The sequence below is a fragment of the Hipposideros armiger genome, unplaced genomic scaffold (genome assembly GCF_001890085.2).
Source record: "Hipposideros armiger isolate ML-2016 unplaced genomic scaffold, ASM189008v1 scaffold_445, whole genome shotgun sequence".
Taxonomy (NCBI): Eukaryota; Metazoa; Chordata; class Mammalia; order Chiroptera; family Hipposideridae; genus Hipposideros; species Hipposideros armiger.
Genome location: NW_017731795.1, coordinates 328,808 through 344,875, shown reverse-complemented (window position 1 = coordinate 344,875; position 16,068 = coordinate 328,808). Strand labels below are relative to the sequence as shown.

General features: G+C 45.2%; 1 protein-coding gene across 7 annotated transcripts in view; it reads left to right on the top strand.

Annotated features, from left to right (window-relative positions):
- Positions 1-16,068, top strand: part of CTNND2 (catenin delta 2) — an 848,542-nt gene that overhangs the window by 817,691 nt on the left and 14,783 nt on the right. For all 7 annotated transcript variants that reach the window (XM_019665518.1, XM_019665517.1, XM_019665519.1 and 4 more), the window contains one exon: positions 12,602-12,728. In XM_019665518.1, coding sequence (XP_019521063.1) covers positions 12,602-12,728 — 127 coding nt within the window. The remainder of the gene's footprint in view (positions 1-12,601; positions 12,729-16,068) is intronic.

The following is a 16,068-nucleotide window of genomic DNA, read 5'->3' as shown; positions in this document are numbered from 1 at the left end:
TAGAATATGTAACATTAAAAATATCAGCTATAGGGCCGGCCAAGTGTCTCGGTCGGTTAAGAGCTCACTCAAGAACGCAAGCTCTGAGCAACTAGTGGTTTGATTCCTGGCCCAAGCTGAGCTGCCGCTGAGCTGCCAACAGGTGGCAGGATGGCTCAGCTAAAAAAAAAAAAAAATTCAGCTATGACACACATCAGTCTGGCTTTTCCTCTATGCCAGTGTGTACTACAATGTGCCCAGTTTTTCACTCTCCATGTGTAATTGCACATGATTCCTCTTAGAAACACCCCTTAATCCTATTAGCAAATGTGTAGTTACTTCATTCATTCATTCATTCAACTCATGTGTACTGACTACTACTGTATCCTAGGCTTCATTTTAGGCACTGAGGATACAGAAGTGAATGTTACCTACAGATTGGATTCCCTTTCTCCATTTTAGTGACTTCCTTACCACGGCCATTTTCTCCTCCTCTCTTCTATTTTTAATTTTTTGAAGAACCTCCAATACTATGGTAGCAACCTAGGTGTCCATCAATAGATGAATGTGGGCCGTGGTGTGTGTGTGTGTGTGTCCTTTCTCCATTTTAAAAATGGCACTTAAACCATTATGTCTTGGTTGTTTTAGGTTATGCTTATCTTGATTGGGTTCTATTCTAAAATAGAAATACATGTTTTTCACTATTTATCATCCAGGTTTCTTGTTAAGTCTTTCTCTTTGAGCCGGAACCTTATGATGTCGGCTTTCCTCTTGTCTCTTCAGCCTCTCCCCTCACCCCCATCATCCTCCCCATGTAGATACACATTCTCTTTGTGCTTCTAGCTTAAAAGAAATGTCCTCTCCCAACCATCCTCCTCCATCCTCTTCCTTACCTTCCGCCCTCACATTTCCCATGCTTCATAGTTACGTTTCACAGTTAACTTCCTAGAAAGTTGGGAGTCAGCGCATTGTGCCTCCTTTCTCACTTTCCATTTTCAGCTTCGGCCCCCTGCAGTGAGACGGGGCATCTATTCTTCCTCCATCGTTGCCTATCTCAGTAAACAGCATCTAACCCACCAAGTTGTTCTTTCCTGAAATCCAGGAATTACCCAATGAATACCTCCTTCTTCCTTATCTCAACTCTATTTAGCACCAAAGCCTGTTGATTCTATTTTCTAAATACCCCTCAAATCCAACTACTTCCCCCAATGGTCCCTAGTCCTGGTACACGTGCTGCCTGATTGGTTTTATGGAATCAGATTTACCACCTTCAGTCTATTTTCCTTTAAGTACTCAGAATACACTTTTATAAATCCAGATCTAACCTTGTCAGTCCCCTGAGTGAAGCTCTTCAGTAGCTTCCAGTTTCTCTCACAATAAAGCCCAACCCTCTCTCCAAGCTCACCCCCCTGTAGCCTCCCCCTTGGTCACTTTGTCTCAGCCACTGGCCTCTAGGTCCTCCGTGCTCTTCCTTGCAGGAATAAGGCTGTATGTGCCAGCCATGGAGCCTTTGCACCGTATGGGCACATGTTAATTCCATAGCCAAGAATGCCTTCCCTCCACTCCCACCAAGCCTGGCTACTTCCGTTCTCAGTGTAACTGTCACTTCCTCAAGGAAGTCCCCCTAATTCTCTCCAGCTCTTCAGGGCGAGTAAAGATCTCTCATAACAACCTGTACTCTTCCTTCATGGCTCTTACTACAAGTGTGATGTGGTGTGACCATTTTTAATGTCCGTCTCCCACTCAGGAGCCGTGCCTACCTCCTTCCCTGTTCTCCCCCTCTCTGTCTAGCCCAGTGGTACCCCTGAATTTAGGGTGAGCAGAGGATGCATTCACTTATTCTGCTTCCAATTCTTTAGTCTGAAGCTTTTTGAACCAGGATGAAATGTGGAGACCCCGAGGTGAGCACCCAGGGTGAGCTTAGAACTTATTGACCACTGTTGAATATATATGTAAAATATCTGAATTTTCAAATGTTTGAATGACTTCCAGACTGCAAGCCAGGCATTTGGATTAGTAAACCTGACAGGGTCCAAGCTGAGTCGATTGTGTGCAGGCTGGTGTGCAGACCCTGACTCCGGAAGAAGGTCAGGCCCACACAAGCGGTGGCCGCTGACCCACAGACCCTGGCCCCAGACATAACAAACCTTGACTCCGGAGCCTGCTGTGCAGGCACCGGGCTCCAGTGACATAAGCTCTTTATGTAAGCATGATTCCCAGCCGCAGGAGGAGCATGAGCACTTCTGTGGCCCCCCTCCCCCAAAACCTCTATATAATGGTCACTATTGCTGAATAAAGCTGCTGGCTGGTTCCCCTTCATGTCAGCTCCACATCCATTCTTTTCCCTGGGCACCTCACCATTGAAAGCCACCCCCCACCCCCCGCAACCCCCCAGCAACAACAAAACTTGAGGACAGAACTTTGCGTGGTTTCACCCGTGAATTTAATTTTGCAGGACCACTTGGAACAAAAACGCCATTGTGAAAGATCATCCACATCAGATCTTTGTTTGCAGGCCTCAAAAGTGATGCTGGGAAGGCAATCGGGCCTCATTTCAGTTTCCCTGAGCAGGTTTTCTGCATTGCACTGCTACCAATTAACTACTGGTAATTAACAATGGTATACTTTCTTCGACCAAATTGTATAAATTCTTTCCAACTTGTCAAATCTTCTCGGTGATATTGGCTGTTTAGAATTAGGCCAGTGGCAGAAAATTGAATTCCTGAAATGGATTTACTCAAGTATTTGCTTTTAAAAGATTGTACTGCAGAAGATTCTTATCCTCATATATATTGTACCTTTAAGTATCCAAAAACAATTTAATTAAATTTTATTAGAAGCACAAGGCTGAAACAAACTAATAAAAGCAACTGGTATGTCAGGTGGTATTTATTTCTGCATTAAACTGCAAATACTCCCTTTTGGCTCTTATGATTCAGTTTAAATATTTAACTCTGATGGCTTTTGGAATTGTTGATGGAATTAGTTTTAATGAACCTTTAACAAACAGTTTGCATTAAAAATAGATGGAAGAAAAAAAAATAGATGGAAGCTTGTTTTGTTACAGCAAAGAGGACCTGACGTTTCATTGACATGCAAAATTTGGCTTGGTCTTCAGTCACAGACTGTAAATATTCTACAATCGGTTTTTTTTCTATGTTGTCAACGTAGGAACATCCAAACCTATAGAAAATTTCATAACAGTTTATTTGAGCCAAACTGAAGACGTACTCAGAAGCAAGATCTCAACAGACTGAGAAAATGCTCCAGAGAATGGCAGTTTTGCAGTTCTTTTCATACAATTGGAATCAAAGGGAGGGAACATAAGAAAGATTACATGGAATCTTATTGGTGGTAAATTAAGGAGGCAGAGAAAGCAAGGTGAGGAAATCTCTGATTGGATTACAGGATAGTTAATGTTTAACATTTACGGTACATAGGGATGATATAAGGACAACAAAGTCATGTACTCCCTTGAGGGTGGTTACGCCCTGAAGGGTCCGAAAAAGAGGATTATTCTGGCATTTCAAAGGTGGTGTTAACATAAATGCACAGAAACAGTGGACAGGGCTGGCTTAAGGCAAAGATAAAACTTTTACTAAAGAAGTTATATGCCCGGGACGTGACCACCCACCATGAACTGCCCAGTTAGGAATTTATGACCAGATCACCGTGTGAGGTTACTTTTGGTCACTAACCTTGTCATATTTATTCCAGAGCCCTTTTTGTTGTTGTTGTTCACAACAGAATGCCTTTTACCAAAAGAAGGAGGCTGTACCTACAGCAATCACTGATTTGGAATCTTTTCTTTGTCTCCTCCATGTGATTACATTAATAGGTTTATCCCACTAAAAAATGACTGGAAAACTGTTGCAATTTTGACTAATCGAGCTTTTCATAAGTGATCAGCAATGTCTGAGCCAGGCACCATTTTCAGGGGATGGCAACAATTCATGTCTTGATTTCCATTTGAAAAGTTGGTTCCTGGTGAAGAAGTCCTGTTAGTGAATGCAAGTAACAAGCTATAAGTGTTCTAAGTTGAATGAGTGGATGGACTTGGGTTGCTAAAAGCGCAAAGGATTTTCACCACACTTTCTTTATATCTCAAGTCACTCAAAGCAAATTAGAATTGACATGTTTTATGGGCTGAGAGCCTTCAAGGACAGCTAATGCAAAAAAAAAAAAAAAACCTGGCATTTGTTACTTCAGAGCCAAATAGTCTCTGTATGCCTGCTGAGAAATCCTTGTTGAGAGGCCGAATAAATCTTATCAGATTAAAGAAGTTCCAGGGCTGTTTTAGAAAAGGGGGAAAACTGCCAGTGACTATACCCTGGCTCACAGCGTCTTAGTCTGTATGTTGGGTTCTAACTGATATGCCCAGCGGAAATAAACAGCTGTTCTCCATTTTCAAGGTGAATTATTTATTGGAGCTTCCGTCTGAGTCAGAAATGCCACTTGTCATTAGAAAATATTTGTGAAATCTAAATCTGAAGTTTGGAAGATAAAACTTCCAAAACGTGCTTTGGAAATAGAGATGCAAATAGTAGCATCGCCTGCCATTTAACATTCCGTCCTCACAGTGGCTACTCACCAACTCTCACCCTCCAACCCCACTGGTGTCTTCCAGAGGTCAGAGGTCACAACAGAAGCAACTGAAAGGCCACTCCCTGTTAACCTAGGCTTCTGAAGCACATGAATGAGAGTTTAGTATCTAACCCCTTTTCTTTCTCTCAATCACCAGATCCTCCAAACAGCCTGTGAGATAGTTAGTTACTCTTGCCTTCCACCTTCTCTCTAAACTCACTATTATACAGGTTGAATAGCCTTCCCTAATCCCTTTCCCTCCAGCCAGCAGTTCCTTCGTTCCTTCCCTGATTCAGCATTGAGGGTGAGGGTGCACTTGACCGCTCAGCTGGCAGTGCCAGGATGTTCGGGGCAGTTGGGAGGAGGAAGTCTGGATACCCCTACAGGGCTCCGTTTCATTCCATCCTACCCAGGTGCTCTGCACACTTCCTGTTGGCATGCATGGAACCTGCCCCAGTCATTACTGTTCCACTCCCAGTAATGTCTCCACAAGGTGAGCCATTTGGAAACCAGTCCCTTAACTGTGGTCGGCAAATTCCAGAAGTAGTTGTGGGCTCCAGTACCCAACCTTAAATACCACTGGAGCGTATCTCAGGAGAATCGATGCACTCTCCCCTCCTTTGTTCCTGGCTCTGCTAAGGGTTTGTATTGGGGCGAACTGAGCGTGTTTGCCCTGGACAGGTGCGTGTGTTTCCTGAACTGCAGGATGCAAGACACAATGGAATGGGGCCGGGGCGGCAGACAGCGTCGTGCTCTGAGAGCTGTACACGGAATCAACAGCAGTCCAGGGCCAGACGCCACAGGTAGAACTATGCTTTAAAATTACTTACAAGATTGGTTAAGGAGGAAGCAATTTGCTATGCCTCACGTTGAAACATGGGCAGCTGAGAGAAATTACCATTTAAAATAGAGCAGGCAGCCATCGGCCACTTTTTTTTCTATTTGATACCATTTTACCTAAACTAACACTGCCTTCAACCTACCCGCAAGTGTATCATAAAAGACAGATATGCCAACAGCAGATGATACTAACAAGGTTGCTCTAACAAAACAAAAGAACATAAGGCTCTGGGCTTTAGTAACCTTTATTTGTTATAGAACAATAAAATATAAGATCTTAGAAGCTAGCTGTAAAGCCCCTCACGCTGATTATCATTTCATTTTACAATAATGAATGCAGTCATCTGAAATCATTGAATCCTACTAGCATATATGAGGCACCTCGGTTGCAGGGTCTAGGCTAGGGACCAGGAACTTCAGAAATAAACAGTGCTGCAGCCCTACCTCGCAGCTGGGGAGACAGACAAGATTGCAGCACGCTGTAATGTGATGTCACAGCGTTTTGCCTGCAGCTGGGGAAGGAAACAATACTGTGTAGCAATGCTAAAAGCTCCCTCAAACCTCTGGGGTACTTTTAGTGATAGTGATTTAATGAACAGGTATTGCCTGCGTCCTGTTTACCTAGCACAAAACTGGGAAGGGTAAGTTAGGTTGGACAGGTAGGAAAAGGAAAGGTGCTATGTCAGGCTGCAGAGCTGCCTGATCAAAGGTGTAGACGTGTGAAATTGAATCACGTAGCCGGTGATGCTGGGTAATCAGGTGTGACTGGGGCTCAGTGTGAGTGTGTGTGGCACCTCTCTGCTCTGAGGTTGGGACCTATTTTCATCCCTGTGGATGTCAACCTTGAGAATGCCTTATCTGACATTCCCAAATGGCCTCAGAGGCTTGAGGGCCTCCTAGAATTTAGCACTTTAAAATGTATTATTCTGTATCCCAATCAGTCACTGCCACCTATGCATAGAAATTCCAAACCAGTGGTTCCCACCCTACTATTCATTAACGTCACCTGGGGGCTTTGAAAAATACCTCTGACCAGGACCCATTCAGAACAGTTTAAACAGAGCCTCAGGGCCTGAAGCCCAGGCATTACTATTTTTAAACGTCCCCAAGCTGATTAAGTCATTTTGACCTTTATTTATAGAAAAGCATCTGACACAGAGCTCACCAGCAATTATGATACTAACGTGTGCTGGAGAGAAGGGCTGACTCCTGACAACTTTCAAATTTCACCTTTCTATGGGCAGAGAGGGACCCTCCCGGGGAACGTGGTTTTGAGCCTTCACAACAGCTCTAGCTCATCCCTTGCACACGAACCTAACAAGTGCATGTGCTGACCGTAATTGAAGGTCCTGCCCAATTTCCAGAATAAGCAGCTGTGGAACGAGTATGTTATACTGACCTCACGTAGACCAGCCTGAGATCCACTTAGTCCGTCACCTGGACTCTGTTAATGGAAGTCTCTTCGATAACACAGTTTTCTTGGAGCAGTTTGCAGGATGGTGAAAAAATGTACAATGGAGATTCTTAAAAATTCAGGGACCTCAAAATACTTAAGGGGAAGATCTGTAGGAACTAAATAGAGCGACGACCTCCATGTTGACATACTGTGAAGACGCATGCATGGCTGTGAGGCTGTAATGAACAGTACCCCTATTCTCATGCATTCTGGGCCATTGAAAGTACCAATACGGATGAGAGTGGCTTTGGGGAATAACACAGCGCCATAAAGAACCACGTCGGGAACTTTAACACAGAAGCTGAAACTAGTGGAAGGACAGTAGAGGGTAAGATAAAGAAAATCAGATTATTCCTCGTGGCAATTTAAAGTTCAATGACTTTGAACTCTTCTCTTTTGGATTTCTATCTCTATATATTTGGAACAATTTAACAACCTCCAGTTTTAAGTTTAATGTGTTAAAAATAAAAACCAATTTGAGGCACAGATATCATATCACATTTTTGACAGCTTGGCTGGGTCCTGAGCTGAAGGGCCCACCTTCTAGGTCGTTTGCTGAAGGTGAAAGATAGACATTAAAAGAGTTTCCTTATCATCAATGTCAAGGATAAACGGCCCTTTCCCAGTTCCTATGGCCATTCTTCACTCTGTTTTTCTTCCTGAGCTGTCTCATCTAATCTCTAGAAGCCAAAGGGCTGATGCAAAGGGGAATTGTGGTTAAGCACCCAACAGAATAGAACTGAGGGGAAAGCCCCTGGTCTACAGTAAGTTAAAACTTGAAGAATAAAAAGTAGTGATCAAAGAGTCAAATAATGATTTAAAAGCCACATGCCCAAGTCGTATGTGTTTATGTAAGCCACTTTCAAGCCTTTCTGAGTGACAGTGGGAAGTAAATGAATAATAAATTGATTGCAAGCTATCTAGATAAGTATTACACGGCTATTTGGATAAAAGAAGTGTTTGTGTAGCAATAACTCTCCTGAAGAAAATGTATCTTCATTTCCCTTCTTCTTTACAAAGCAAAACATTTTTTTTTCAATTGAATGTTGAAAAATGTCATGCAATAAATGATGTGGAGGGGCTGGAAATTTACCCTTAAGGTAATCGATTATTCAGCATAACTAAAATGAGTGTTGATATTGATGTGCCCCTGATCCCTAACATCCAGTGTTACACTGTTTTCCATGATATTTGGATGTGTAGACCATCACAATTAAAATTGCAAGGTCCCTTCTAGGCAGTGTTGAAGCTCTTTGTTCTGGGCATCCCACCTTTCACTCTGCTTCTGTGAAGGAGAGGGAAGATGGAGATGGAGAAGTAACCAGATCTCCTCTTCTTGACCCTCCAGGGGCTTCCAAGCTGTGGCCCGGGAAACTGCTCTCATCAAGAGCCTCACTTGGATTTCCACTCTGCCTTGTTCCCAAGCTCCCCGACCCCCCTCCTTTCAAAGCTTCTGTGGCCCCATGCAGACCATCGGCGGCCCTGTGCTGAGGCGTCTGCCTCAGGGGTGGTCTTCTCAGTGAATCCTCTGGTATCTGCCAACCCCATCACCCATGGACAACTTACCTGCAAGATCACGTTTCTATCATGCATTGGCATCCTCCGAATTGGGTCTCATGAAGGATTTGAAAGCTTTTCCAGTGTGTCTTTAGAAGAGTTCCTTCCTTCATAAGTAGTTTTATTATGAAATGCACTCCCCTGATGTTTCCAGAGGTGTAAATACGTACATGGTCCCAAAGTAATCTAAGTATCCTGAGATCTGAACTTCTGAGCAAAACATACCTCCAATCACCTGTGTGAGACAAGGGCACTGAGTAATCCCGTGCCATCTCACCAAGTAAAGCCACGCCTGGGGTTGACTTTTGTTAGCGTCGCCTATGGTGTTAGAATGTATCGAATGTTAGCCGATGCTCTTCATGTGAAGTACCTTGCTCATCTTTTGTGACATATGGCATATTATTATTCATTCCTGACCAAGCCAAGGTTTGATTAAAGCAGTTTCCTGAGCCACTCTTTGGGACCCCAAAGTATATCTTCTCAATTGCAAATGAGACACACATAAAATGATCTGCCTCTGTTTGGTCGTGTTGAAGGATTTTTGCTGTCAACAACAAAACACTGTCTTCCAGACAAAGGAATATCTTTTTTAAAGAATATTTTTTACGTGTTCCCATACCCGACTAGTGGGTTCCCACACTTGAGGTCTTTCCATCCTGCACATGCTTTTGTCAGACTGCTCCCTCCTGTCCTTGCCACCACCCTCCGGAGGAGTTAGGGAGATGCCCCGGATTCCCATGGAGACATTTTCTCCCCCTGCCCTGACGCCTATCTCACCATAGTGCATGCCCACCTTTCCCTAAGGAGGATTTTCACCTTATGCCCTTCCTACCTCGTTACCTCTGTCACCATTGTCGTGACATGGAATTAACCCTTGGTCGTTCTCAAAAGGTGAAAGCATTCACAGACTCTATAAAGTGGGAGGGCAAGAAAAAGGTTTTGTTAAAGTTAGGAAGAGAGACTTACCGGCAGACTCCTTTGCCAGGGCAGAGTCTGATAGACAGCTGCACTAACTTCAGGTTAGCTTTTTCTTACATAGGAAAGGGGGAGTCGGTCAGGCAGGTTTGAGGGCTCACAGCCTTGCTGGGGTCTGGTCTGTTTGAAGACAATGTTCTCTCCGGACTCTGCACTCGGCCATCGAGTCCTGGGACCATGCGTCACCAGTAAAATCTGCAAGGGAGTTGTAAATTGGATTCCAGTGTCCGGGCACCTGAGGATTAAGAAATTGCTCTTTTCCAGGTTAGGATGTTGTTAATTAATGAGGTATGGGTTTACTTGAGAAAGAGAACAAATAGAGTTCTTTAGTTAATCAGTGAGGGGAGAAACAAAGGGAAGACAGATGAATATCAGGATGGATCAAACTGCAGAAAAACTAAATCTAATTACGGGTGGCTAGATAGCAAACTAGGCGGGGTGAGTTAAACTGCCAACTAGCTAAGTCTAACTGCGTTATTGATTTACCGAATTTCACCCTTTTCACCAGCAATTGCCCAAGCTCCTGGGCATCCGTTGTTTCCGGACTCAGCATTCAAAAGCTATGAATAGCAGTAATCTGCCCCAAAACTTCACCTTGCTCCTGCCCACCTCCAATCATCCCTTTCCCCCTGGAACCCACAGTCTACTGTCAGCAAATTCCGGTACCCTGTCATGATTAACGGCCCTTCTTTTGTTAACCTCCTTGCTCTGACCCCAGGCTGTCCCTGAGGACATGCCCCCTGCGCAGACCCCTGTGGCCTCAAGTGGTGATTATTTCATTTCTCATTCCCTTCACCCCACATCACTAGGCTTGGAGGGTGGGGTGGGTGTCCTCCTTGCCCCTCATGGCTCTTTCTAGAAATTGTTCCTCTCTCCTCCCTCAAGAAATCCCGCGGCATCTGATCTCCGGTCCACTGTCATGTCCTCCCTCACATCGTCACTTTCCTCTCTGCCCGGGTTCCAATGCGCGGGCCTCCGTGATGTGTCCTCTCCGCCCCCGTGTCCCTGCCCCCTTCCAGCTACTTTCCTGACCACCCCCACCCAATACCATCTACTCCACACCTGCCCCAGGCAGCTGAACGTGGCTGGACTCATCTCCTCACTTTGAATTAATTGCCATGTGCCCCGACTCGCCTCTCAGCCCCCGGCTGCTGGACGGCCCGGCCCCAGTCAGCTTGCTGCCCATGTACCGCAAGAATTGTCTCACGCCTTCTCTTCTGCCCCTGCTCTCTCCGTTGCTTTCCCCTTCCTTCTCCTCCTCTCTCCTCTTGTTCTACTCCCCAAATGCCAACTCTTTTCTCACTCTCAGTGCGTGGCCTCGCTTCTCATCCGACCCCTCCAGAAAACAAGAAAGCATCCTCATCTCCCTGCCACCAAATCTAGCCATCTCCTTGCCACATCGGTGGCTGTACAGCCTGTCTGTCCTCTCGTGTTTCCATGGCCGATGACCCCACTGTTCACTGAACCCCACCAACCCCTTCTTTCTTAGGAGCTTTTCTCCTGCAGTTTTTCTCTTTCTCTCTTGAATCACCAGTTTTATCCTCATGTTGAGTCATGCGCATCACCATACAAAACGCTGCATGCCGCAGACTATACACCGTTTCCCCTTCATCCGTTCTCATTATCTTTGGAGCCCATTTGAGCTAGACATTTATCACCCTGACCAAGGGAAGTACTTTAGTCCCAGTCATGCTGACTTCCATCTTCCCACGCCCGATGGTCAGTTCTTGGTCCTCCTTATCACGCAGTTGGTCTCCTCCTCCCCCTATATGCACCCCCTTTCCTAGTCTCACCTGACCTCACAGCCTCCTGGTTCTCCTCCCACCTCACTCTGTTCCTTCTCAGTATCCTTTGAATCTTCTCCTTTCAAGCACTTACCAATGTGCCACACCTTAGTATTAATGTTTCTTTACTTGATTGCTGTTTGGCATCAGGTGGCCTATTAAACACCTCAGACTCAGGTTCCTCCTGTGAAATGGGGATAATAATAGTGTCCAGCCCACGGGATTGTTGAGAATATCTTACCCTGTGGTAAGTACTCAATACGTGCTACATAATAGCTTTTCAAATGCCATACTTCTAATCTTGGCTTTATCCTACCTGTCAAATTGAGTGGGAATCATGAGAATTAGATAAACAAAGACACAAATATTAAAATGAGTATGAAGTTTGTTCTTTGTTCACTTTTTTCTATTTATGTTTGCAAAGATTCTTTATAGAGCATTGAGTCCCTTAAATGTCTAAATATTATCAGGAAAAGAAAAAGCTAAAGGAGTTGAAAACGGCTGCCTCTGTGAAACAGGAGTGGGGGTGGGGCAGTGGTCAGCTTTTCTTTGCTGTGCTATCTGTGCTGTCTTTGATAGAAATAAACTTGAATTAAAAAAGAAAAAAGAGTGGAATGAAACACCATGACATCTTATCAGGAGATCTCTGAGGGGCAGGAGGGGGGATTTTTGTTTTCTTCTTCTAAATTCATAAAATGACCCATAATGTATTTGTATGGTTTTTATAACGAAAAATAGTACCTGTGCCTTTCATATATTAACTGGGTATTGGAAGGATTAAATGGAGAATTAATGAGTTTTGAGTATGCTCTAAATTGAAATCTAATTCCGGGGGCCAGGCACAGACCATACAGAGACCGTACAGACCAGTGTAGGCGGAACACTCAGGGACAGTCGTACTGGTAGCTTGGAGCGGGTGGGGGCGGGACATTGTGGCGGAGAGGAGGCCGGAAACAATGGAAGAGAGAAGCCAGATGACAGGGTGCTGCTCGGGCTTCTGATCCCTAACACACTGCTCCTGGGCACAAAAGAGTGAACACTTTTGGAAGATGGTTGGACAGAGGGCCAGACACAGTGGCAAAGAACAGACAGCTCCAGGGTCATCAAACATTCTGAGTATGATATTTTCATTTCAATAAAAGCCTCTGGCCGAAGCGGGTTTGCCACGAGACCGTGTTATTCCACATCTGGGAAGGAGAGCAAGCGCTAAAAGCAGGCCCTCCCGTGTCAGGCCGCCTGGAGGACACGGGAGCTGGGTCTGAGTCCCCTGCATCTCTGTTAACCTTGACAATGGCGCAGAGCTCCATGTCTCTTTTGACAGACTGCTGAAATGTTTTGCAAATTCAGATGCTCGGAACCTGGAAATGCCAGGAGGCGACGAATCACTCTGCCTTCCCCACTTAACAGGAGCGTGCTGTCTTTGCAGGATGGATGGTCACAGTATCACTTTGTAGCCTCATCTTCAACCATCGAGAGGGATCGGCAAAGGCCCTACTCCTCTTCCCGCACGCCCTCCATCTCCCCTGTACGCGTGTCTCCCAACAACCGCTCAGGTAAGAGATGCCCAGACCCAGCCAGGCCTGAGTCCCTCCTTCCCAGCCCCGTAGCTCACCCTGCAGAGAGAGCCGTTCCCAGCCCAGCGTTTGTGGAAATAGCAAATGAATCTGCTTTCTTTTTGTTGCTGTGGTGACTTTGTGTTATGTACACACAGACTCAAAGCAAATCTCTCTAACAGCTTTCTGTAAATCTCTAACAGGTGCCGTGTACCTGAAATGCACGTCACAGACATTCAGGGAAGAACAAGGATAAAGAAAACTGTCAAGTGTTCACACATCAGGGTTTTCGGTGGATGTTTTTCCAATTTAAAATAGTTTGAGTTGCATTTATTAATTATTGGGATAGCAGAGGAGAGGAGCGAGGACGTGCTATTTCTTGCTGTAGGATGACATACATTTGAACTGCATCATTGAGGGTTTCATTACCGTTCCATATATGATTAGCTTTTTATTATTGCCTTTAAACCAGCAACTCAGTCATTGATAAACTCTTACTACAACCAACCATAACTTGTAAGTCATTTAATTTATTCTTTTCTAATTCCATCACCTCCCTATTGCTTAAATTTTGAACTAATGTCTCTTATTTACCTGCAGAGATACTTTACTTTTACATGCCTTTCCAATCACATCATGTAATACCAAAGATTAGAAAAAAATTAGAGGTGAAATACGAGCATATTGTTTAGTATACACGTGGCACAGGTTTTATGGTGATTTTAGTCAAAGTGTAAACATTTACAACTTTTCTTTTGATTTCTACATTTTGGGTTTTGTTGTGAGAAAGGAGAATGGATAAATAATTGTGTGTGTGCACATGTACACGTACACACACACACACACACACACACACATACATCCTATATTGACTTTTATTTAGGAAAAGTTTCCCCTTGCTTTTTGCTGCTCTCCCCCTGCTAAGGAAGCAGTGTTTCCTGAAACTTGAAATCAGAGGGCATGGCAGAAAGCATACCCCAGCAGAGGCCCCTCTGCCCTCGAGGATATTTGTCATAAAAATTGACACCACCCTTGACAGTCAAGATAATGAGGAAACTCAGAAATGAATGGGGAATATTTGACTGAAATAAATGAGCCTCTCCCAGCCCTTTGAAAGCTTATATTTTTACTGCGATATAACTGCTCGTAACATTTAGTCCCACACTAGACGAGAGAACAGGACCCCCACCCAGGGTGACTGCAGAAACGCTCACCTGTCTCTGAGCACAGATGAGGCCTTTTATGGTCAGACTTCTATCATTCTTAAAAAGATGAAAGCCACCGAGTCTGGGAAGCACAAGGATGGTGTCTTTTTAAAAGCTCTCATTGCTAAGAACCAATCAGTGTGAGGAAGACGGAAAGTTAGAAGAGATTGGAAGGCGCCGGAAGGAGCACCAGCGCCCTATCAGGATGTTAATATTCCGGCCATTTAGGGAAGGTGCTGTCTGGTGTTTCCTAGGCGAGACGCATCCAAGACACCTAATAAACACTTGTTCGCGTGATTCAATTATTTCCCCCGAGGATCACCCTGTTTACCGGAGACCACTGTGCGTGAAGTCTCAGGAGATAATTACACACTTGATGTGGTTTAATAAACCCCACCGTCTGTGCAATAGGAGATTCTGATTTTAAAAGCTTTGGTCGAGGGGCTCCAAAACATCGTCCCTTTGTGATTGCCTGGCACTGACTGATAAAAGGCTAGCCTCGATGCAGAACGACCTAGATGCCAAGGAGCAAGGGAAGGAAGGGACGCAGCAGAGGGCGGTCTGAGGACACGCAGAAACCGGACAGAGTCCGGTTGAGTTACGTGAGGCAAATGTGGTTTGTTTCTCTGTCTTCTCACTGGATTTACGCCCAGAGATTTTTGGTCCAACTGGTTTTGGGTGGGACTCAAGCATTTGTATTTTTTTTAACTATTCCAAGTAATTAAATTCTAATGTGCAGCCAGGATTGGCAACCTCTGAGGATTTTCAATAGCTGAGCAGTGAGCCTCGATTTTATTTTGATAGGTTTAAAAGTGGTTGGGAGGCGTTTCAGGTGACAGGACAGGATGGACACAGTCCCCTTCCTAGCATTTGGCTGTGACGTCTACAGAGCACCCTGCCTTTTATTCTGGTTTATTCACGCGTCCATTTTCTCACTTGACTCAGAGCTCCTCTAGTTCAGAAAGTGTAGAATGATTAATGTTTCTGCCCCCTAGAATCCCCCTAGCACAGGGATTTGCACATAGAAGATACTAAGTTTGGTGAACTGAATCAAATGGCTCAGAGAGTGAAAACAGGTATGTGCAGGGATCAGGCTTACCCCAGGGGGCTGGCGCTGAGTAAGTACAACAAGAGAGTGTGTACAATAAGCTACAGGGTAAACTGAGGCTTGATTGGGGAAAAGCTTGGACACTAGCCAAGGAAAGAGGGCTTTATCCTAAAAATCAGAGTTCCCCTGGCCTTAATCATCGCCACCTCTGCTTATTTAAATATGGGTTCCTAGGCCCATCCCCTGAAAATTCAGACTCAAAAGGTCCAGGGTCCAGTCCTGAATCCCTAAGTTCTCAGGTGAGTCCCAAGGTTCAATGAGTTTCTGCAGCACTGTCCTCCAGCACGGGAAGCAGCGGGGAGGGGAGGAGTGCACAGCTGGGGGTCTCCCTGCCTGCACACACAGGTGTTACTCCACTGCCTCCAACACATCTCTGCATTGACAAGGCAGGGCTGTTTAGTTCCTCCCCGTTCAGCCAGTCTTTCAAGAAAACTAAACCTCTTTTTGTTTGCTTCCTTATACCTCCAAGTTCAGCTTTTCCTGTGTTCTGGGACCAGTTTCTTAAAGAAACATGAAATTCCCAAGGAATCCTCTAATCACAACCCATCATTGTAGAAATGGAGACACAAAGGGATGACAGGGCTCACTCCTCAGTCTGACACGCAGCGAGGGTAGAGGTGCAAGGTGAAGATGAGCAGTTATTGGGGGCATTCATCAAAAGAGCTTAGAGTGGGTCCGGCTGAGTGGCTCAGTTGGTCAGAGCATGAGCTCTGAGTAGCAGCGTCGCTGGTTCGATTCCCACATGGGCCAGTGAGCTGCCGCTGAGCTGCCGGGTGGCAGGATGGCTCAGCTGGTGAGAGCACGTGCTCCTAACAACAAGGTTGCCAGTTCAACTCCCATATGGGATGGTGGGCTGCGCCCCCTGCAACTAAGATTGAACACGGCACCTTGAGCTGAGCGGCTGTGAGCTGCCGACGGGCAGCCGGATGGTGACTGGACTCGGAGCTGAGCTAGCTGCGCCCTCCACAACTAAGATTGAAGGACAACAACTTGACTGTTCCCCTTCCTCAATTCTTCAGCACTGTTC